We start from the raw sequence: 25,008 nt of genomic DNA on the forward strand, positions 1-25,008 counted from the left end.
CAATGAAGCACATGATGATGATCAAGATGTACAAAAAAGCTGGATGAACTCAGCAGGTCGGGCAGCATCCGTCGAAAAGAGCAGTCGACGTTTCGGGTCAAAACCCGTTGTAAGGTTTCGACCCGAAACGTTGACTGCTCCTTTCAACGGATGCTGCCCGACCTGCTGAGTTCATCAAGCTTTTTTGTACGTCTTGATTTGACCACAGCATCTGCAGTGCACTTTGTGTTTACATGATGATGATGTCTGCTGGAAGGTCCTATAAACTGCACAACATGTGCTTTTTTCCTGCTGCTGTAGATATTGTGCTTGCTCTAATCTGAAAAAATGCCGTGCCATTTTGTTGCAGGAGCAAACAGAAATCACTTATCTGAATGGTACCTAGTGCAATGCTGTTCAGCTTCTGCAGTGGAGCATCAGTTAGATTTTTTTTTAATCAATTTTCTATTGTAGCAAAATTAGCAGAGATTATTACCTTTGTGGTCCTACTTTTTGAGTTGGGAGATAAACTAAAAAGTAGGACCACAAAGGTAATAATCTCTGGATTACTACCAGTGCCACGTGCTAGTCTTAGAGTAGAAATAGGAGGATATTTCAGATGAATACGTGGCTTGAAAAATGGTGCAAGGGGGAGGGATTCAAATTTCTGGGGCATTGGAACCAGTTCTGTGGGAGGTGGGACCGGTATAAACAGGATGGTCTGCATCTGGGCTGGACTGGAACCAATGTCCTAGGGGGAGCGTTTGCTACTGCTGTTCAGGAGTCTTTAAACTAACGTGGCAGGGGGATGGGAACAAATGCAGAGAGACAGGGGTGTAAAATTAGGGTAGAAGCAAAAAGTAGTAAGTTGAAAAGTAAAAGTGGCAGGCAGGCAAATCCAGGGCAAAAAGAACCACTTTTCAACATAATTATATAAGGGATAAGAGTGTTGTAAAAACACGCCTGAAGGCTTTGTGTGTCAATGCGAAGAGCATTCGTAACAAGGTGGATGAATTGAATGTGCAGATAGTTATTAATGAATATGATATAGTTGGGATCACAGAGACATGGCTCCAGGGTGACCAAGGATGGGAGCTCAACATCCAGGGATATTCAATATTCAGGAGGGATAGACAGGAAAGAAAAGGAGGTGGGGTAGCATTGCTGGTTAGAGAGGAGATTAATGCAATAGAAAGGAAGGACATTAGCCTGGAGGATGTGGAATCGATATGGGTAGAGCTGCATAACACTAAGGGGCAGAAAATGCTGGTGGGAGTTGTGTACAGGCCACCTAACAGTAGTAGTGAGGTTGGGGATGGCATTAAACAGGAAATTAGAAATGCATGCAATAAAGGAACAGTAGTTATAATGGGTGACTTCAATCTACATATAGATTGGGTGAATCAAATTGGTAAGGGTGCTGAGGAAGAGGATTTCTTGGAATGTATGCGGGATGGTTTTCTGAACCAACATGTCGAGGAACCAACTAGAGAGCAGGCCATTCTAGATTGGGTATTGAGCAATGAGGAAGGGTTAGTTAGCAATCTTGTCGTGCGAGGCCCCTTGGGTAAGAGTGACCATAATATGGTGGAATTCTTCATTAAGATGGAGAGTGACATAGTTAATTCAGAAACAAAGGTTCTGAACTTAATGGGTAACTTTGAAGGTATGAGACGTGAATTAGCTAAGATAGACTGGCAAATGATACTTAAAGGGTTGACAGTGGATATGCAATGGCAAGCATTTAAAGATCGCATGGATGAACTACAACAATTGTTCATCCCAGTTTGGCAAAAGAATAAACCAGGGAAGGTAGTGCACCCATGGCTGACAAGGGAAATTAGGGATAGTATCAAGTCCAAAGAAGAAACATATAAATTAGCAAAAAAAAAAAGCGGCACACCTGAGGACTGGGAGAAATTCAGAGACCAGCAGAGGAGGGGAAAGGGAAAAAAGATTGAGAGAAAGCTGGCAGGGAACATAAAAACTGACTGTAAAAGCTTTTATAGATATGTGAAAAGAAAAAGATTGGTCAAGACAAATGTAGGTCCTTTACAGTCAGAAACAGGTGAATTGATCAAAGGGAACAAAGACATGGCAAACCAATTGAATAACTACTTTGGTTCTGTCTTCACTAAGGAGGACGTAAATAATCTTCCGGAAATAGTAAGGGACCGAGGGTCTAGTGAGATGGAGGAACTGAGGGAAATACATGTTAGTAGGGAAGTGGTGTTAGGTAAATTGAAGGGATTAAAGGCAGATAAATCCCCAGGGCCAGATGGTCTGCATCCCAGAATGCTTAAGGAAGTAGCCCAAGAAATAGTGGATGCATTATTGATAATTTTTCAAAACTCCTTAGATTCTGGATTAGTTCCTGAGGATTGGAGGGTGGCTAATGTAACCCCACTTTTTAAAAAAGGAGGGAGAGAGAAACTGGGGAAATATAGACCGGTTAGTCTGACATCAGTGGTGGGGAAAATGCTAGAGTTGGTTATCAAAGATGTGATAACAGCACATTTGGAAAGAGGTGAAATCATCGGACAAAGTCAGCATGGATTTGTGAAAGGAAAATCATGTCTGACGAATCTTATAGAATTTTTTGAAGATGTAACTAGTAGAGTGGATAGGGGAGAGCCAGTGGATGTGGTATATTTAGATTTTCAAAAGGCTTTTGACAAGGTCCCACACAGGAGATTAGTGTGCAAACTTAAAGCACACGGTATTGGGGGTATGGTATTGATGTGGATAGAGAATTGGTTGGCAGACAGGAAGCAAAGAGTGGGAGTAAACAGGACCTTTTCAGAATGGCAGGCAGTGACTAGTGGGGTACCTCAGTGCTCAGTGCTGGGAATATAATATAATATATATATTATAATATAATAAATATAAATGATTTAGACGAGGGAATTAAATGCAGCATCTCCAAGTTTGCGGATGACACGAAGCTGGGCGGCGGTGTTAGCTGTGAGGAGGATGCTGAGAGGATGCAGAATGACTTGGATAGGTTAGGTGAGTGGGCAAATTCATGGCAGATGCAATTTAATGTGGATAAATGTGAGGTTATCCACTTTGGTTGCAAGAACAGGAAAACAGATTATTATCTGAACAGTGGCCGATTAGGAAAAGGGGAGATGCAATGAGACCTGGGTGTCATTGTACACCAGTCATTGAAGGTGGGCATGCAGGTACAGCAGGTGGTGAAAAAGGCAAATGGTGTGTTGGCAAAAGGATTTGAGTACAGGAGCTGGGAGGTTCTACTGCAGTTGTACAAGGCCTTGGTGAGACCGTACCTAGAATATTGTGTGCAGTTTTGGTCCCCTAATCTGAGGAAAGACATTCTTGCCATAGAGGGAGTACAGAGAAGGTTCACCAGATTGATTCCTGGGATAGCAGGACTTTCATATGAAGAAAGACTGGATCGATTAGGCTTATACTGACTGGAATTTAGAAGATTGAGGGGGTATCTTATTGAAACGTATAAAATTCTAAAGGGATTGGACAGGCTAGATGCAGGAAGATTGTTTCCGATTTTGGGCAGTCCAGAACGAGGGGTCACAGTTTAAGGATAAAGGGGAAGCCTTTTAGGACCGAGATGAGGAAAAACTTCTTCACACAGAGTGGTGAATCTGTGGAATTCTGTGCCACGGGAAACAGTTGAGGCTGGTTCATTGGCTATATTTAAGAGGAAGTTAGATATGGCCCTTGTGACTAAAGGGATCGGGGGTATGGAGAGAAAGCAGGTACAGGGTTCTAAGTTGGATGATCAGCCATGATCATACTGAATGGTGGTGCAGGCTCAAAGGGCCAAATGGCCTACTCCTGCACCTATTTTCTATGTTTCAATGCCCAAACCTTGTCAAGAATGTAGGCAACTTGCATTATGTGGATATATGATAACTTTGATGCTTTCCCGGTACAATTTTGCAAGTGATCTTTCTGATTGCGATTGCACATTTGACTAAACATACAGTCCTGAAGGGCCATGGAAGTGTAGAACTGTAGAAAATGTTATAATTTTATCTTCAACCTCTAATTTCAGAGCACATTTTTAGTATTCATTAGCTCATTTGCTTCCTGCTCAAGTTACTTGTAAATCTCCTGAGCGCACATGAAAAAACTATTGAATGTTCTTTGTTTTTAAAAAAAAAAAAAAAATCTTTTGCAGGAGATTCCTGTGAATTTGGATGCAGTGTTACAGTCAAGACAAGTTGATTTGAAACCAGCGCCATTTGGAACATACAGTAGCCCTCTTTTGGTCTTCAGATCTTACAGGTATAAAATTCTTATTGGAAGAAAGTTGTGGTTTCTTTGTTTACATAAGATAAAATTACAATCTTGATAGAACCTTTGACTTGAAATTTATATTGGAAGAGGATATAAATGTAATTCATACCAAAATTTGGTATTTAACTTAGTACACACAAATCAATTGCTTCAACTCTTCTAACACAACTGCAAGTACATGGATTTTTTTTGGCTTTGCTTTATTCGGTAACGTTTTCAGTTGTGAATTAAAAGGTTAATGCAACAATGGATTGTCTATTCGTTGAGTTCCTAAGGTGTGCATAGGATTCAGTTGTATCTCAGCCTGAAGTGATAGTAACTTTGCTAAGGGCAGATAACCTTCTAGGGGTTGCTAATTAAATTTGTTAATTTTTTTTGCCAAATTAACTAATAACTCCATCAACCCCTGTCAGCAGCCTTTACAGATGGAGTCATGAAGATTTAAAACTTGGATTCATTGCTGGTAGTGGTAGAGGAGGGCAGGACTTTCTTCCCAGGAAACATTCGTCAATGCAAAAGACAAGCAATGCACGTATTACCTGAATACTTTGCTTTTCCTGAAATAAGTGTTAATATAATCTGCACTAAAAGGGACCCTTTTGGCAATACATGTTGAAGATGACCCCCCTAACTGCTTCTTGCAGTGATGAAACAGTTAAAGAGCTCTCATTTCCACATCTCAGTGTGAATTGAGCCACCAAGGCAATGAAAAATTACTGCCTGTAAGGACTGGCATAGAACAGACTAGGATGAGCTGTGTGACTGTCAGTTGGGCTTGTAAAGCTCTTTGCTGAGTGACTGCTCTGCTTAATAGTGCTGACCCTTGTTAGCTGCCTTTACAAATTGGTACTTTACTCCAGTTGGACTCTCAGGGGACTGAAAACAGTTTTGTTTAGAGTGGTAGAAGAGGGCAAGAATTTCCTGCCAGGCAGCAGTGTGCAACCTGAGATGTCCTTTTTTAAACTATGGTGTGTACATACCTCTGGTTGCGTAGACTCTGGGACCAAGAGCATTATAACAAATTAGACTGCGACAAGATGCTGAAAAGTAAAGTAATAGCATGTATTTGTGAATCAATTTTTGCTCTTCGTGGTAAAATGGAACATCACTGGTTGTTTGCAGTGACATACCATTTTAGCTTAAATATAGTAATAGCTTTTAATCTGAAGTTGTGTTTATGGACCATAAAGTACTTCAATCTGCATTTTTGAAAAGCATACTGATCAGATTGACTTCCTTTTAACTGCATACAAGATCTCAATTTGACTAAACATGTTGAATGAAAACAATTCAGTGAATTTTGTGCTTTAGAAAGCACTTAATGGTTTCACATAGTTGTGTGGAATCTTGGAATAAGCAATGTTAAATTGATGCCTTTTCACTCAGGTTGTCATTTTAGAGCAAAATGTGAGCAGAACAAGTATTAATAGCACTAAAAGAAATCATTTTAATGAAATTACTCCATTTTGCCATTTGGGAGCTGTGGCATATTTTCATAGTTTTATTAATCCAGACTGGCATGCATTTCTTAGTGATATACAGTAGAATCTTAGCTCTGAGTTTTGGTATAACAGCGATCTAAACAATTTCATGTAGAAAGAGCTGAATGTTTTTGTTTTTCAAAAATAATGATAATGCACAGATCATTTGTGCATCAATCAAATCTAAATTGCAGGAAATTATTCTAATGGTTATTAAAACAAGGAATTTTTTCTCAAACATTTTGCTTGCGGGCTCACATTCTGAAAATTGTGCATTTATGCTTGAGCATTTGGATGCGTTGTTCCAGTTGATGTACAGACACCAAATACAAATCTGGTTGTTTGGGAACAGTGTCTTAATTGAATGCATAGAATTTGTCTTATTTCACCGTAGCATGGATATTTCAGAAGACTTGCTTGTTTGTAAATGTGCAGGTTTGAAATTGGCAATAGAATACTGTAATTGAAGAATTATTTATTGTTAAATTGCTTCAAGATTCAAATGTAGAGTTTTTCTGTCAGTTCACTATCATTTTCACACTATGCATTTGCAATCTTTTTCTGCAGGTTCAGTCCTTACTTTCGTAACAAAGAGAAACTTCTGATTAGTTCTGTTTCCTATAGCAACTTGATTGATCCCAAGCAATGTTTCTGTCGATTTGATTTAACTGGTACATGTAATGATGATGATTGCCAATGGTATGTATACTGTATTTAGTATTGCTATGAATATTGTTTAATAATTGATTATTGCATTGACTTCACAAGATAACACTTGATGGTGAAAGAGTAATAAAGCACTCACTTTTATTATGGTGGAATCTGCCCTTTATATTAATACTATTTAAACATATGAAACTGCTAATAAATCTGATTCCTGTCATTAGAATTAATTACTTGATCGTATTGTTAGGAACCTTAAAGTACCAATATGGGAATTTTATAAATTCCCATTTCCAATAGTAGGAAAAGGGAATTTATTTCCATATTGTCATGTTCAAGATTGGAGGGATTTGGATTCAGATGCAAATGCAATTAAAATATGAAATGGGTAATAAATGTAGAGGTAATTTGGTTCATATTTTGCTGTAATGTTTAGCAGTGTAGAAAGGGGAAATTTTATCTATTAAAGCCACGTATATTTTTTCTTTTGTCTAGGCAGCACATGAGAGACTGCATTTTAAATCAATCCCAGCTGTTTCAAGATCTTCTCTCCTACAATTTATCTCTGATTAAATGTTCAGATTTTAGTACAGATGAAGAAATCAGAGTTGCAGCTGGTAACTATGTATCATGTACTGTTTAGACATTTCTGTACAACATTAATTTATTAATAATGCATTATTACAAACTGATTAAAAATAATTTATAGCTCTTAAGATCATGCCAAATGTGTTTGAGTGAAAATGTACCTGAAGCAAAAATGTTGAAATATAGAATTTCTCTTTTCAATGTACAGAAAATTATGTGGATAAACAGTTTGGTAAAAACAAGGATCGTATGACCACAGATGAGATGGCTGTTTTACTTGTTAGCAAAGTGAATGAAAGTACTGGTCACAGTAAGTAACTATTGTCCTTTAAGTTATTATTTATAGCCAACAGAACAAACTTGCCACGCTCTGATTCACAACTTGTGGTCTCTGATGTAATAATGAAATATTTATTCCATGGACCTCTATCTTTAAATTAAGAATTGAGTTCAATTTATGGCAATGTGCTTGTTATTAAAGATATTGGCTCATCACGAAGAATTAACTTGAAAGTATCATAACAGAAGTTAATACCTTCTGAAGAGAAGTAGGGAGTTGGGTGATGTAAAAAGAATGTTTCTACACTTGGAGTAAGAACAAGTTGATAATTGTCAAATTGGTAGTAATCCAAAGTCAAATCTTATAGCGAGAATGTGAATTCGGCTTAAACATAGTGTAGAAGTGTATTATGACGAAATATCCTTCGGAGATCAAAGCACTGGTATAGTTTCATTCACTAAATTTGATAAGTTTGATGTTGATACCTTAGTGGATATGCTGCTATTTCAAATCTAAGGTGTAAACTGCCAGCTGATAAAAGAATTTTCATTTCAAGTTCTGAAAACTTGTACATTTGTGTTGCTTTTCAGCACCACCTTACACGACGTTCAAAGAGAGAAGGAAATGGAAGCCCAAACTTCTGAGAAAACAAGTTTCTGAAAGCAGCAACAGTGATGATGAACAAAATTCTGGACCAGTACGATACGGTATGATAAGATTAGAATGAGTTTTAGAAGTAAACCCATTTATTTTGTTTTGGCAGTACTTGGAAAATGTGATCATTATCTTGTCTGAATACATGGCCATCTGTTCTTTTAACTACTGTAATAGTGGGTCATTGATAAAGCACTGGATAAACGAAATGGCTCATCTGTTCAGTGTTTCATTCATAGTGTGATTTTAGCAGTGTGGTCTTCTATTCAACCTTTGATAGTAGATTATTATGATAAGTGAATTATACAGTTTCTATTGTTTAAGTGGAATCTTTCTTTCCTATCTTGTGCTCTTAAAAAAAAAAGCATCAATAAATTTGTCCTTCAAAGGCCAATGGTATTTTCCTAGCAATGATTCAAATGTTGTCTAACACACCTGGCTTTAACTCTTGAAATTCTATATGGAAATGTTGTGCTTATAATAGGATTTGCTGAATGGATACATTCTTTAATAGAACAAAGCGATTGAAGGCACAAAAAAAAGCAGGATCCCAAGTTTAAGTGGAGCTTTTCAGAATCTCCTAGGGCATTCCAAAGCGGTTTATAACCAAAAGAAAAGGACTTTTGAAATCTAATCATAGTTGCAATGCAGTGGCTGTTCTAATCTGGTACAGTACATGATATTGTTTGTACAGTAAGCAAATGGAAATATTATAAACTATGCTAAATTAACTCTGGACAGAAATTTGCATTGTATTACATTTTCCAACTATTTAACAGTGATCCCTGTTTAAAATGGAAGTTGCTCAGCAGATAAAGTGGCCACTGAGTGTATATTTTTATTAGTGCGCTGTAGCCCATCTACTTCAAGGTTCAATATGTGCATTCAGAGATGCTCTTCTGCACTCCACTTGTAACATGTGGTTATTTGATTTACTGTCACCGTCCTGTCAGCTTGAACCAGTCTGGCTATTCTCCTCTGACCTCTCCCATTATCAAAGCATTTTCACTCACTGTGTCTCATTGCTGATTTGTGCTGTCTAGGCAGTGTTATTCTGTGCAAGCAATACAGTTCTCGTAGCTGCAGTAATTGTGTTGGTGATGAACCCAGGATGATGGTGGTAGGGGACTTGCTGGTGATGTCACTGAATGTTTGGTCTAGGGGTTAGACTCAGAAATATGCATTTCCTAGTGTTGTTGTGACATAAACGTTGCTTACCACTTTTCAGTTTATGGTGAATGTTGTCTACATTTGCTACATCAGCATGGAATGTATTTTGAGGAGTTGCAAATGGAATTAAACATGAGTGAACATTGCACTTCTAACCATGTGCTAGAAGGGAAGTTTTTGCAGTAGCCAAAGGTGATCATGCCTGGGACTTCGTGCTCAGGAGCTTCTGCAGTGATGTCTTGTGGCTGGATTAACTGCTGCTGCCTCCTTCCATTGTGTGAGGTGTGACTCCACTTATTGGAGTTCTTTAGCTTTTTGCCTACTGGCTTCATTTTATCAGAATGCCTTAATGCTATACCAGAGTTTTCCAGTGGTGTGACAGCCATCATCCTTAGCTTCCTTAATAGTCCTCTTATTTTTTTTGCTTAAGATATAGCTCATAACAGGCCCTTCCAGCCCTCTGAGCCAAGTTGCCCAGCAATCTCCTGATTTAACCCTAGCCTAATCAGAAGACAGTTTACAATGACCAACTAACCTACCAACTGGTACGTCTTTAGACTGTGAGGAAACCAGAGCACGTGGAGGAAACCCATACAGTCATAGGGAGAGCTTACAAGCACCTTATAGGCAGTGATGGGACTTGAGCCTGGGTCACCTGTACTGTAAAGCATTGTGCTAATTACGTCTTTCTTTCTCTCCCCCACCTCCCCAAAAAAAACCTCTAATTCATCTTTTTGGTTCATGTTTGCACCAAGAATGTGATGCGGTATGGAGATGAATGGTCCTTGAGTAACCCAACCAGCATACTGGAGTATGTGACACTTCATAGCACTGACAGTGACCTGTGTCATGACTTTTCTGATTGACAGTAGACCAGGTGGTAATTCACCAGATTAGATTTGTCTGGTTTTTATTTTTTATTTTATTTAGTGATACAGCGCTGGCAGGTGGTAAGAGTGGGCTCCTCCCTTCGGGCTGTGTCCTAAGCCCCCTCCTTTACTCTCTGTATACCCATTATTGTGTCGCCACCCACAGCTCCAGTCTGCTAATTACATTTTCTGACTATACTGCATTGATTGGCTTTATCTCAAATAGTAATGAAGCAGCCTACAGAGAAGAAGTCATCACCCTGACACAGTGGAGTCAAGAAGACAACCTCTCCCTCAGTGTCACAAAAACAAAGGAGCTGGTTGTGGACTACAGGAAGAATGGAGACAGGCTAACCCCTAGTGACATCAATGGATCTGTGTTGAGAGGGTGTACAGCTTTAACTTTCTTGGTATCCACATCACTGAGGATCTCACGTGGCCTGTACATACTGGTTGTGTGGTGAACAAAGCACAACAGTGCCACGTTCATGTCATACGGTTGAAGAAGTTTGGTATGAGTCCCCAGATCCTAAGGACTTTCTACAGGGGCACAATTGAGAGCATCCTGACTGGCTGCATCACTGCCTTGTATGGGAACTGTACTTCTCTCAATGATAGGACTCAGCAGAGAGTGGTGCAGACAGCCCAGCTCATCTGTGGATGTGAACTTACCACTATTCAGAACATTTACTGCGACAGGTGCGTAAAAAGGGACCAGAGGATCATTTGGGATCTGACTCACCCCAACCACAAACTGTTCCATCTGCTACCATCTGGGAAACAGTACCACAACATAAAAGCCAGGACCAACAGGCAGCTTCTACCAGACCATCAGACTGATTAATTCATACTGATACAGTTGTATTTCTATGCTATATTGACTGTCCTGTTGTACATACTATTTATTAGAAATTACTATAAATTGCACAGTTAGGCAGATGTAACAAAGATTTTTACTCATGTATGTGAAGGATGTAAGAAATAAAGTCAATTCAATTCAAATAGGCCCTCCTGACCCTTAAAGCCAGACCAACCCCACTTGACCCTAACCTAATCACAGCACAGTTTATAATGACCGATTAACATCTTTAGACTGTGGGAAGAAAACGGAGGACCTGGAGAAAACTCATGCATTACAGAGAGGATGTACAGAGATGTTTTGCAGAGGATGCTGGGATTGAACTCAGCACCGAGTTAACCGCTACACTGCCATGTCGCCCGTTACTCACATTATCAAGTAGTTGCTGTTGTTTTAATTATACTGGAAAAATATATTGGGAGCACTCAGCATTCATATTGGCTCACTTGACGATAGGTCCTGTATCCAAAGGCATGAGTATTGTCCAGTCAATTCACCTACTGTTATATAATAACACTAATAGTCTGGCACCTTAGGGACTTTGGTAATGCTGGACGAGCAGATTTTCTGAACTTTTAAGTTTTATTCAACACTTAATTCACTTTTTTAATATGTTGCACAATAGTATACTTTAAATGAAGCTGGTAAGTTTAAAGAGAGCAGGAACTTGAACCTGGTTTTGCATCTGACCATAGTCCAGATTCTCAATTCAGAACACACATCTGCTTACACTCTGATTCATTCATTACTCTACAGTGTAAGTCAAGTATTCAATGTTTAGATACTGAAATTTACTGCAATTAAAAAAACTCATTATTACTGAATTCAGCTTGGATACTGTGCCATACCACCTCCAGTGCAGCATGCTGACTCCGCCTCTCTTCTGGGCAACTGTAAACAGGCAATGCACAGCTTGAGGCTTAGTTCTTGCTACGACCGAGGCCAAGCAGCTCCCCAGCCACCACCAGTAATTCAGTGAACATTTTTTTTAATGAACCGAACCGGTTTATACTGAATATTGTGGAAGGTGTTGATGCTCAAATTCTGTATGAAAGACTAATGACTGATAATCAGCTAACCTTTGTTCTCAGTCATGTAACCTAGAAGTGTGTGATTTCTACTTAAAGAAAATTGATATTATTGAGGCACGTGGTCAAACAACTACAGTCCAAGTCTAGTAATCTCAGTGTACAAAGGGAAAATTATCTGGTAACCTAAATGCTCTTGAGATCCTTACCTCTTTTGACTGTGGAGCCCAAGTTGGTTTTTTATTTTTCATCCTGCTGAATTTAAAAACTGCAGAAAATTTATGTAATTATTTCGAGCTGTAAACCTCATGTAAAACACTTAGCAAAGAAAGCTATGCTGGGAATGGTAATATTTCTTAAGATGTGGTCACCTCAAATTCTTCTATTTTGGATTTTCACCAGATTTGACAAGCAATTTCCTCTAAACTTCTTGCAATTTGGTTTAATTTTGGGAGTCATTGCTGCCCCTGACACTCCTGTCAGCTGTCTATCAATGTGCAATATCTCAGGCCTCCAGCAGCAATATGGAAACGCACAATATTTTGTATTTCAACCAAACTCATCTGGTATCTTGACATCACGTTTGTAGATTCAGAGGCCATGGTTGTGGTTTGTGCACCACCGTGAAGTATATTTACAGCACTGTGGGTAGCTTTCTGAGTTTGGTATTGGGTTGGGCTGGAATTTGACAACTAGCATTTAAAAGGTTGCATTGTATCTGTTGGGTTAAGTGAGACTTCTGAAGGGATGTACTAATATCACAAATCAACCATTTTCAAAAGGGATTTTTGAGTTCATCGCTGACTGGCAACTCTTGCAACACTGCTGGTACCAAACTATATCGGCCTCTGCCTTTTCATTGGGTTCCTCAGATGAATGAAGAGGAGGAGCTTACTACATGGGCATCAGCTTGCTCTCCATATTGTACTTCCTAGGCTTGCTTATCTAAACAACTAGGACACAAGATCCATGGTGGACTCTGACCAACAGGGACCTCATATTTTCTGAATGTTAAGTTACTGTAGTTTAAATCACTGTTTAATGTGGATGGGGATTTTTAAAAAAACAATTCTTTTGTATTTCAGCTAAGTGTATGGAACCTTCCTGGTCTGGAACTGAAGCTTTAGATACAGTTATTACTCCAGATGATGTCCGATATTTTACAGCAGAGACTGATGACATTGCCAACCTGGAAACAAGTGTGATGGAAAATCCCCAAGATGTACAGCTTTGGATTAAACTCACATACAAATATCTGAATCAAAGGGAAGGGTATGTATGTGTTTTCTCATCTTAACTGCTATGCAGTGAAGAATGAGACTAATTATCTTGCTCAGTTTCCTTCCATGTCAGCAGTGGCAAGTTGGTAGCTCCCCCACCCCTGAGTTATTAGGTTCAATATCTGAGATTGACTTCTACTGAAAACTCAATTGCAGTGCTAAGGCAATTGCACATTGTCAGATGTTTCTGATTTTGAATAAGCTGTTAAACTGAGATTCCATTTGACCATGAGATATTGGAGCAGAATTATGCCATTTGGCCTATTGAGTCTGTTCTGCCAATTCATCATGGATGATCCATTTCCCCTTCAGTCCTAGTTTCCTGCCTTCTCCACAGATCCCTTCATGCCCTGACTAATAAGAGCCTATCAACCTCTGCCTTAAATATATCCAATGACTTGGTCTCCACAGCAACCTGTGGCAACAAATTCCACATATTCACTACTCCCTGGCTGAAGAAATTCCTTCTCTTCTCTGTTCTAAAATGATGCCCCTCTATTCCAAGGCTGTGTCCTCTTAGACTCCCCCGCCAGAGGAGACATCTTCTTCACATCCACTCTATTGAGGCCTTTCAATATTTGCAAGGTTTCAATAAAATCACCCCTCATTTTTCTAAATTCTAGTGAGTAGAGCCTGAAGCCATCAAACACTCCACATATGATGAACCTTTCAATCCTGGAATCATTTTCCTGAACTTATTTTGAACCCTCTCCAATGTCAGCACATCCTTTCTTAAAATAAGGAGCCCAAACCTACTCATAATACTCCAACTGAGGCCTCGCCAATGCTTTATAAAGCCTCAACATTATATTCTTGCTTTTATATTCTAGACCTCTCGAAATGAATGCTTCCTCACCACCGACTCAAACTGCAATTTGCTCTTACTCGGGAGATATAAAAATCTTTTTAGACTCTAAGCATTTTCTAGACAGTTTTTTCCCTCAGGCACACCTAAAGGCTGATAACTTGGTCATTATTGTATCATTGCATGTTGTCTGCTATTTCTCCTGCACATAAGTAGCCTTGGATTACCCAGGTTTGTGAATGGAGAAAATGCTGGAAATGTTCAGCAAGTCAGCTAGCATCTTTGGATAGAAAACAAATCATGTTAGTGCTATCAGAGACATCTTTATCAAATAGCTAACAAATCAACTTCTGAATTGGGAGATTATCCTGAATAAACTTGGTGCTAATCAAATTCTGAAATCCTACATTGATTTAATATTCTTCACTTGCAGTTCGTGCCAAATAAACACTGGTTCTCAGCAAATTTACTAAACTGTACACTGCATTAAGTTTTGCTGGTCATCAAAATAGGCATGTCTGTAGAAATATCCTCTTTTGTGCAAAACTTCATCTGTAAGTGACAATTAAATGTAAATCCTTTTACAAAAATTGGATTTCATTTGCAAATTGGGTTTGACTTGTTGGATTATATATTTACTTGGAGTTCTTTCCAGTCTGTATTGATTTAAAGCTACTCAGCTGCATGAGCACAGAAACTGAAGTGATCAGTTGCTACTTATTGCACAAAGATTTTCTGTTTTGGATTTTGTTTTCTAGCAAATCAATGCCAAATAGCTTGGTTTCTGAAGCTAAATAAGATGCTACCTTCTGCTGCTGAATAAAACGAAAGCTGGATGGGTTTAAATCTAGAAGTCTGTGAAAGCAGGAAGTCCTGGAGCAATGAACTGTATGAAGCTTGCATAAGCCACTCCAGGAACCAAAAACAGCAAAATTAAAATTAAAATCTATTTGGTCTTACCTGACTTAAATTAGTTAATGTCAACTTTAAAGCAAAATTAATCATTGTTAATTGTAGTCTTTTGAAGTTTATGATAGGATCTTGAACAGTTTACTGTTTGGTATACCTTTGCAGTCACCAGTTTAAAAATATGCAGTTAAAATAAAAATGTCTTGAGACTTTTCCAGCTGTGTTTTTTGTTTCTATGCTTTTAATCTCCTGAGGCTGCTAATCCATCCTTTCCTCTCCAATCTACATCTGACCCCACCTTCTAATGTTACACCCTTGTGCTTTTTTTAACAATCCAAACAGTATTTTTTTCTTTTCAATTTGGGTTAATGTATAGATTCTTAGTGCCTTTTAGATTTACCTAACTTGTAAATTTACCAATGACCTTTCGTTTTATTCAGCAGCAGAAGGTAGTATCTTATTTAGCTTCAGAAACCAAGCTATTTGTCATTGATTTGCTAGAAACAGTGGTTATACCCCAGAAGGAACCCTTGTCAAGTCTATACTGTCTAGAGAATTGGTTCCCAACCTTATTTTATCCTATGGACCCCTACCATTAACTGGGGGGTGGTCTGTGGACCCCAGGTTGGGAATCCCTGGTTTAGAGAGTTGGGAGAATGTCCCAACAACTGAGGCTAGTATAGGGATTCATAACAAGGCACTGTAAGAGCTTCAACCTTCGTCCAAGATGTGCATGATTTGTGCAGCCAGTCACATGTTGCAGATGCAACCAAACACATGACCTCCCTTAAGGCTGATTTGTACTTCTGCATAGTAGCCTATGCCGAAGCCTTCGTAAGTGGCCTGCGCCGTTGTGAGCATTTATACTTGTGTGTTGGTGTGTATACATTGCTCTGCAATTCACCCCCAAAACGCTAGTTGGCGGTGGGGTTTCTATGCCACTTTGTAGAGTTTCTTCATGTACTTCAAACAATGGCGACTGAGCGCATCATGTTGGGGTTGGAGCTAATAAATGTTGAACAAGGGACTTTTATTGAAATTACTGCAACGCAGAAAAGAGAGAAGACGTCGGAGGAGATGGTATGTATGACGGTTGAACGAATTGAGGCAGAAGGAGGGTGAATTTTTCTGTGCCTGTCTGGCCACTGAGAGACATGGATGAGGAAATGCATTTCAAATATTTTCGGATGTCGGCAGTTTGATGATTTGGTTCATTGTCTCCAACCATTTATTTCATATCAGTGTACGCACAGTATGCCTATAGACAGGAGGAAATGCGATGCTACCAAGTGGACCAATCACAGTTGTTGCAGTCTGCGTCGCTGTGATGCGCAGTTACATTTTTGGAGAGGTGCACATCAGGCTATGGCGTAGGTTACGCGGCTACGCCATACCTACGACGTTCATTTGACACAGAAGTATAAATTAGCCTTTGATGAGCAATTTGTCTCATTAAAGTATCTCACTTTTTCTAGTGAGAGTTGCTGGCTCTTTAAAACTGAAGAGATTGTGATAAAGATAATATACAACTTGCACTAATGAAAGTTGTCAGAAATGCCATCTAATATTGTTTATGGATTTGGTATGATGTAAATGTATGACCCTTAATTGAGTTTTGCATAGTGGAAGCTCTTGGGGAAATACCCAAGGTCTTCGGTTGCCCTTTGTTACTTAAATCTAAAACTGAATTAAAATCTGCTCAGTGCAAACTTTTGTAATTTATTTTTTGTAATTTTCTTTCATCTTCAATTACACATGGAATGCTATTTTGTCAGTAGGTGGCACTAATGTACTTATAAAAGTTAATATTAGCTTTCAAGATTGTTTAATGACATTTCAAACACAAGTGTAAAGGAGAATGAAATAATTGTTTTGGATCTGATGCAGCACAAAAATAAAATATTCCAATAAACAATAATAAAAAACAGAATAAATAGAAATACATAAAATAGCTCACGTAGATTTATTATCTATGTAAGTTGATTGTATGTCCATAAAGTGACGGTAGGCACAGGAGTGTGTTTACATGAGGTGGCTGAAAGGAAATAAGTAGTGGTTTGGTGTGTGGTGGGATGGGTTTGTGCACAGTGCAAAATGAAAATCTTCCTCTTCCCTCACCTACATAATGAACTAAAATTCAACATTACTTTCTAAGAAAATGTCCTTTTCCTGACTGCTATGTTGGTTGACCCAAATCAGCATATTTTAATTACAGGGGCTGAAGCTGCTCTATTGTACTTGATACAGTTTCTGAATGAGACTTTAATATTAGATGCTTTTCTTTATTTGTCTCTTTACTAGGACGCCTGCAGAATGTTTAGATGCTGCATTGAATGCTTTGGCTCGGGCTCTTGAAATTAACAGAGCAAATCCTGAAATATGGTGCCATTATCTCAACTTGTTCTCAAAGCGAGGCACAAAGGAAGAGGTTCAAGAAATGTGTGAAACGGCAGTGCAGTATGCTTCGACTCATGATGTCTGGTGGACAGTAAGTATTGAATCAGTGGAAATTGTCCACATATACTGTAAAAGGATTTCTTAGGAATGGATTGGAAAGGAGATGGCCAGGTTTATTAGCGTGTTTGGGTTCAAATTCTGATTCCCAAGGCTGAGTATGTTTTGTAACTCCATCAAAGTGCTCAGTTATTAGACGATAGGTTAAACTTGCATCAGATTATATTGGTGTTCATTAATTATTCTTGGTATATTAGGAATATTGTTACTGTGTCTAGTGATCAAACAAAGTTTTTAAAACTAATTTTATTACCGTGTGCTTGAAAATTACCCAGTTTGTGACTTACAAGGTTTCTAAGGCAAGAAGCACTTGATGCTCTTCCTTTGGAGCCTTACCTCCCAGAGAACCACAACCTTGTTGGGTTTGGAGGCTTGTGAGCCTCAATGACCCAGAATGCTATGTTGGCTGGAGTCAGGGCTTTGTGCTTTAGCTCTTTGTAGGGTCACCCATGCCAATAGGGTCAAAGGGTAGAGGCCAGACTAAAAGTGGTCCACTGGTCCTCCAGGTTCAGTGGATCAGGTCAGGGCTAACATCCCTGACTGGTAAAACAAAATTGTTACAGAAACAGCAATGAAGAATCCTTCTACTTCTGCATGCGATGGTATTCCTCAGTCTCCACCTGGGACTTTCATGACAGTAGTGAAAACAGAGGTCAAGGGCTTTCATTGCTGCCCTAAGTGTCAGTGGTATAATAGGCAACTAACTGAATTTGGAGGCTTAAGTTATTTATTTTCTCTCTGCTTGCAGTATTTAATGCTCGAGAACTCATTTGAAGGAAAAGACTATGTTTGCAGTCGACTTGTGCAGTTTCTAATGGAAACCATTGAAGGATCAGAAAAATCAGAAGTTTTGTCCTTTCAACTGCTTCAGGCTCTGCTGTTTTGGGTACACTTGAGTCTCTTTACAGGGAGGCAACAGAATGCACTAGCCATTTTTCAGGTATGCCTTTCTTTTCTGAATTGGTGGTCTTGATCCTGCAGCTGATCTTTTGAAAGTGATAGGGCAAGTTGAGAATTTTATTTTTAAAGTGTGTTATTGAAACTCGTGTCTTTATTTGGAGCATGAAATACAAAACTAATGTAGCAGATGTAGGAAAATAATGGAGGCAACTCAGTGGGTCGGGAAGAACAAGAAATATTGATGTTTCAAGTCAGTGATTCTTATTTAAAGCTTAATGAACACTCACTAGTTTCTCTTGCTTTGTGCATCACTAACTAGTACATCACCAGCTCTTATTTAGTCTTCATTTACAGTGTTGTGACTGAACAAAGTCACTGGAGAGACATTGAAACTAGTGGATATAAAAGCCTTTATTCAGCAAAATAAGCATCGGGCATCATATTTGAGACACTCTTGGAAGAAGAGGCCTGTCCGACCCAGTATTACATGACATTTTTATTTGCTAAACATCAAAGGTAACAGGTCAATTCTGTAGTTACAATGTATCTACAGTGCTTCCTTTAGAATTACAGTTTTCACACACCACTTCCTTCACACCCATACTCCAGATACAGGTTTCCCCTGCTATTCGAAGGTAGAGCGTTCCTATGAAACTGTTTGTAAGCTGAAATGTCAGAAATCGAAGAAGCATTTACCATTAATTGATATGGGAAAAATTTGAGTGTTCCCAGACCCAAAAAATAACCTACCAAATAACACTAACGTATAGTAAAAGCAGGAATGATATGATAAAATATACACCCTATATAAAGTAGAAATATTGTATGTACGGTGTAGTTTCACTTATCAAACTCGGGAAGACAGCAAGCCAAAATCGATTTGGAGGAAAAAAAAGGCACGTACACACCTACGCACGTACGCACATGCGCAAACAACTGCCCGCACAAGGCTTCACAGTCATTGTAGTCTTTCTCGAGGTAAACACACGTATAAAACAGGTGTCTTTTTTTCCGTAAAAGAGGAAATCCTCTTTGGTTAGCGAAAACAGGTACAGGTAGTTCCCGAGTTACGAACATCTGACTTACAGACAATTCATACTTACAAACCGAGAAAGGAGAACGCTGTCCAGCATTTTAAGTCGGATTGCGACACCGTCTGCCATTTTAAGTTGTTGCCCTTGACACTGTGAGTGTGTAACTTTGTATTTGGCTTAAAATTTTCTTAGCAAGATTCACTCTGACCCCCCCCGCCACACCCTGTTCTGAGTCAGCTCGTGGTGCAGTGAGATCAGCGCCGGGCTGGAGAGCAGAGGTTCCCAAGTTCGATCCAGTGAGAGACCGCTCCCGTGTCTGGTTGATGTCGATCCAGTGACTCCCTTACCATCCGTGCCGGGTTGATGACGAGCTTGCAACTCGACTTCATTTTTTAAAAAAACACTGCCACCTCCAGTTTAAATTTCCATACGGAATATTGTGGAGAATCAAATACAGTACCCAAACCCAGCACAGCCCCCACTTGTCCCATTTAACCTGTCTCAGTGCGGTGGACTTTCGAACTCGGGGAATTCAGTGTGGTGGTCCTTAGGACCCAGCAGACCTTGGGAGCTGGCGGAGCTCAGGACTCGGCGCCCGCGGTGTTTCTGTTCCATTGATGGGAAGCGATCGCGATTGAAAATAGTAGAAATAATAAAGCATTTGGAAAGAGGTGAAATGTCATCAGGCATTGGAAAAGCGTTAGGCTGCAGTCGATCAACGATTGGAATAATTTTAAAGGATAAAGTGAGAATAATGGAGCATGTGAAAGGCCCTGTCCGGATGAAAGCTACAATTATTACTAAGCAACACTGGTTTAATTATTGGAATACAGACGTTTCTTAAGTGTTTTATATGCATAGAAAGGTAAAATATATACTAAGACAAACGTTTGACTAACTGACGCTAAATAATACCGAATGTACTTGTTCCGACTTGCATACAACTTCAACTTGAAGACGGACTCGGCAACGGAACTCGTACATAACCTGGGGACTGCCTGTGCTAATGTAGGTCTTTCGTAACAGCGAGTTGTCGTAAAGCGAACATTTGAAAACCGGGGCCCCTGTACCTAAAATGAATTTTAATCAGCATTGGCATGAATACAATCTAGCTGCATTCATGCATATGCAGACATCAAATGTGATGTTCAAGCAACACACAAAATGTTGGTGGAACACAGCAGGTCAGGCAGCATCTATAGGGAGAAGTGCTGTTTCGGGCTGAGACCCTTCGTCAGGTCTAAAACATCAAGTGATGTTTCCTGGTTTGCAATCAGCACCAATCTGCAGCTCCAGGAAGACCATTGAACAGAGCTGTATTTTAAATTCATTCTACACTCCATGTTCGGGTCTGAAGACTGACTGTAATATTTGCTATATACTAGAACTCCAGAATACTACCTAGCATCCAGCAGCTGTAGTATTTGGCAAATGTTAAATTTTTCATAAGCTTTTCAAATGCTGGTTAAGGCACTGCTGCATATTGTGTTCATTTGTGAAAGCCATGTTTTAGAAAAAAAAATTAGTCTATTAAGAGAATGCCTTAGAGATTGACTAAAATGGTAGAGGCAACTTTCTTTCTGTGGAAAACTTGATAAGCTTGAGAAGACATTCAGTGGCAGTATTCCCACTGTTGAAGTGGTAGCAATTCATCCGAATTGATGTTACACTTTGCATTTTAGTGTTATAAAAGTAACATGTCGGGTTGTAATTTTAAGAGCTTTGTAGCTATAATGCTGATGTTAAGAGAAGTTGCGTCCTGTATTGGTAGCTTTCAATTCTGTTATGCACTTGGCAAAAGTAATGTGAAAATTGAGAATTGTTATCTGTAGTTTTGACATGTATTTTACAGAATGCCTTGAAAACTTCAGATGGTAACAAAAGTGTGGCAGAATATTTAAATGCCAATGAATGCTGCCTGGCGTGGTTAGCCTACATTCACCTCATTGAATTCAACAGTCTTCCTTCCAAATTCTTCGATCCAGCTGTAGCCAATTCTTCCAAGCTTGTAATGAAGGAGCCTTTTCTCATCCCTTGGCAATCGTCAGCAGATATCAAGACACACCCTGATACATTGCTTGCATTGTTTGAAGGTGATTTCAGATTAATCTTTGTATCTTTCATTTGTATCTGTTAAATTGTCGGTCAAAATAACAATTCATGTTTTTACAATGTATTCAGATGCTGTTCAAGCATGTTCTGGGGATTGCTCTACTATGGAAGAGAGGATTACAGTCTGCCTTCCAATTTACAGAAATATGATTTCAGCACTGAGGCTAATGGGGAGGTATGTTACTTAAATTTCTTAAACGGCATTGAGGTATAAATGCAATACTGCTTCAGCGTCAGAATTTGTGGTGGTAAGGTGCAACTTGAGAATGATTGGAATTTATGGACTTGTTTGTAGAATATTAAGCCACATTTATCTGTTTTGAGTTCACATTTATATTTCAAATTTTAATGCAGTAAATGTGTCTTTCAGGTGGGAAGCTGCTGAAAACCTCTGCAAAACACTGTTACAGTCTTGCCCAGCTGCTTACCAACTCACTGAAGCTCTAGCTGACCTTTATTTGGAAAGAAAACAAGTTGATGATGCTGTGAATGTGTGGCTTTGTGCTTTTAGGAGGAGTCCCCATAATGCTCAGTTATTCTATTACGCATTCAAATTCTTTATTTCAGTGGTGTGTATATAAAAAATTTTAAATTTCCATCTTGAACTTTCTTGGTCAACACATTGAAATCAGATTCCATTTGACTCAAGTTTTACAAAGTATGTTTTATTTGATTGGAGTTAGTGCTTCTATGCATGACTATCATGGTTATCATCTTGTGGCAGTGATGAACAATGCCTTCATTATCTTTCATTTAAGCACCATCTTCAATGATTTGTTAAACAAATTAAACAGGAAAATTAAAATAATAGCTAACAGGCAAGTTATTTCTAAGAAAGATTAAAAATAATGTCAAATTTTTATGCACTTAGTTCTGAACAGTCAGCAATATGCAGCTGGAGATTTGGGATGTGGTTGTCTTCTGTTGAAACTATTGGATTTGTCACCTTGAGGTTTTTAAACTTGCCAGAATCTAGTATGACAGGTACTGAGATTAATTTCAGCAAACCTGTGGGAGAGAACCACAAGCTCAGTTATTTTTCTATAATCTTAATTAAATAACTTTCTTACTGAAGGGACCCTGTTGTCCTCTTTTCGCCAGCTGACCTGGGACTTGTTAACTCCTATTGTTAACTTGAAATAACCCATATAGTCTTGTTAATGTTCTTTACCTCCCAAGGAATGAAAACAAAGTGCTGCTCATTATTTGTGTGGGGAGAAATGAGATTAAGATTGGTAGATGTATGCCCTTTATGTATCTCCTCAAAGCCCATTTTTTTCTCTTGAACATTTACACTTTGCCTGTGTGTGACGCAATGTTCAACACATGAAATAGCTTTCCTTGTGTTGGTATATGTTGAAAAATATTTCTTTCTGTACAGTAAATGCAAACAATTAAAAATACACTGCATTTTAATTGCAAATAACCATATTTTACATTGAATCACAAATTGTACTTGATTGTGAAATGTTTTTCATGTAAGAACTATTATCATTCATTGCAGAAAAGGTTAGATGTCGTTCCAGCTTTGTTTCAAGAATTTGTCAACTCCTTTTTTGAGGGGGATGTCCCTGATCATGACCCTGCTTATATTTTACGGTATGTTTGGAAGCATTAGTAGGATTTTTCATTTAATTTCCTAATTTTTTTTAATAAGTTTAAACTTTTTAAGAATGTTTTTTCTTTTTGCATCTTACTAGTCCAATAAAATCCGTGCTTTATAGTGTAATTGCATGTAAGGAATTTTACTTTCTTTTATATGACAGGCAAGTCAAATGCACCAATAACTGTCTTTTCTGACCGTTACAATCCCCATGCTACTATAATATAGATTTGAAAAGCAACCAAATGGTAATGTGTATAAGAAAACCTTTATCACCATGCATGCAATACAGGAAAGCAAAGAGACTATTTTAAAATTTCTGTATACTCACCTTTGGTCATCATACTTCAGAAATGATATTAAACTTTTGAGGAGGTGCAGAAAACACTTACTGGAATAGATTTCGCTTGAGTGTAGAATAGAAAATCTGAAGCTCTATGGAGCAAAGTAGATATGGCAATTTGATCATTGTGCACAAACTCGAGGCTAAGTTAAACGTACCAATGAGTACAAGGCCAATGGATTAAGAGATGTCAGTTTGCAAAGATAATATTGATACAAATTATCATGACATGCATTTGGTGAGGGGCTAGTTTAAAGAAAGTGCGTGGGACATTTTTTATACCCAGAGTCTAAGGTTCTTAAGAACAGGTTTCCAGAAGTGGGTGGTGGAAGCAAATTCAATAAGGATGTTGAGGCCTTTTTAGATAGGCACCTGAATATGGAGGGATATGGAACATGTGCAGGCTGAAGATATTCAGTTTAATTTACCATCATGTTCAGCACAGACATGTTGAACATGAGACCTATTCGTTTGCCGTATGATTCTGCTTAATGTATAATGTGAAGTAAGTTTTTTTTTTAAAAATCCATCTTGTGATCTGCATTGCACTGCATGAAGATGTGTAGTTACAGATTCAGTTGTGGCTTTCAAAACAGATTTGGCTAAATATTTGAAGGTAATTTTTAAATGCACTGTGTTGGGGGAATATTCAAGAAAATAGAATTAACTTGATTACCAAGAGCTTGGAGAAATTTACTAGATGGAATGACCTCTTTAGCAATAATGATTTTATGATCCCAAATATGTTTTTTAATGACACTTTAATCAGAATTTCAATTTATAGACGTTGAAGTCATGAAGACAAATCTTTCCTCAGTACACCTGCTCAAGGCCACAATGTTTCACCTGTTTTTCTCCCTTTGTTCATCACTCTCATTTCCCCAGATCCCTGCCCCCTTCCACTTGCCCAAAATCCCCATCCCACCTGACTCAACCAGACTATTATTCACCAGTGAACTGGGGTCAGGATCTTGCCAGCATCAAATAAATTGATTGAACTTGATGCAAGCTTTCCCAGCTGCCAGGTCATCATCTGTTGTATCCTTGAGTGCAAGTGATCTGTTTTGAGACCCATCAACATGGGATCCAGTATGGGGGAAAAAAGCGCATCAAAGAATCCAAAACCAGGAATTCCTCACCCAAAAATTACCTTTTGTACTTGTACTGTTTGCCTCCAAAGATGCTAATTGACCCACTGAGTTCTAACATTCTGAACTTGTTCCATTTCCCAGCATCTGCAGTCTCTTTTGTCTTGAGTGAGGTAATGTATATGATATTCACTCTAGTCATTCATGCTTTTCTCTCCCTTTCTCTTTTGCCCATTTTGCTAATAGCATTTAGGGCAGCAATGAAGGTGCTCTATCTCTGGTGGTATTCAAGGCTTCCTTCGTCATGTCAGTGGCTTCCATTCATGCTGTTATGCAGAAGTAAAATGTTTATGTTGAAAATAGTATGGGAGCACTGCTTTGCAGTTTTCCCTGTGATATGATTATTGTGCTATTATGCTTTGTTTGGAGACACGAGTATTTTTATTTTTCCACTATTTTGATTTTCCTCAACTTTGCTGTTTAATTTTATTTGTCGATATAGTATTTTAAAAATGTAGTTTGTATCACTCTAAAAATACCATGTTGTCCTTTGAAATGTTGGTTA

At 38.6% G+C, this 25,008-nt stretch overlaps 1 protein-coding gene across 2 annotated transcripts in view; it reads left to right on the forward strand.

The window, feature by feature from the left end:
- The window catches only part of LOC140734939 (zinc finger C3H1 domain-containing protein-like), a 65,841-nt gene that overhangs the window by 32,374 nt on the left and 8,459 nt on the right, over window positions 1-25,008 (forward strand). For both annotated transcript variants that reach the window (XR_012100643.1, XM_073059661.1), the window contains exons 16-27: window positions 4,145-4,251; window positions 6,312-6,443; window positions 6,903-7,024; window positions 7,204-7,305; window positions 7,866-7,982; window positions 12,941-13,127; window positions 17,151-17,337; window positions 18,112-18,303; window positions 21,150-21,390; window positions 21,479-21,584; window positions 21,780-21,978; window positions 22,914-23,008. Coding sequence is in view for 1 of the 2 variants with exons in the window: in XM_073059661.1 (XP_072915762.1) it covers window positions 4,145-4,251; window positions 6,312-6,443; window positions 6,903-7,024; window positions 7,204-7,305; window positions 7,866-7,982; window positions 12,941-13,127; window positions 17,151-17,337; window positions 18,112-18,303; window positions 21,150-21,390; window positions 21,479-21,584; window positions 21,780-21,978; window positions 22,914-23,008 (1,787 nt within the window). In the remaining variant the exon portion in view is untranslated. The remainder of the gene's footprint in view (window positions 1-4,144; window positions 4,252-6,311; window positions 6,444-6,902; window positions 7,025-7,203; window positions 7,306-7,865; window positions 7,983-12,940; window positions 13,128-17,150; window positions 17,338-18,111; window positions 18,304-21,149; window positions 21,391-21,478; window positions 21,585-21,779; window positions 21,979-22,913; window positions 23,009-25,008) is intronic.

This window comes from Hemitrygon akajei, chromosome 10, assembly GCF_048418815.1.
Source record: "Hemitrygon akajei chromosome 10, sHemAka1.3, whole genome shotgun sequence".
Classification (NCBI taxonomy): Eukaryota; Metazoa; Chordata; class Chondrichthyes; order Myliobatiformes; family Dasyatidae; genus Hemitrygon; species Hemitrygon akajei.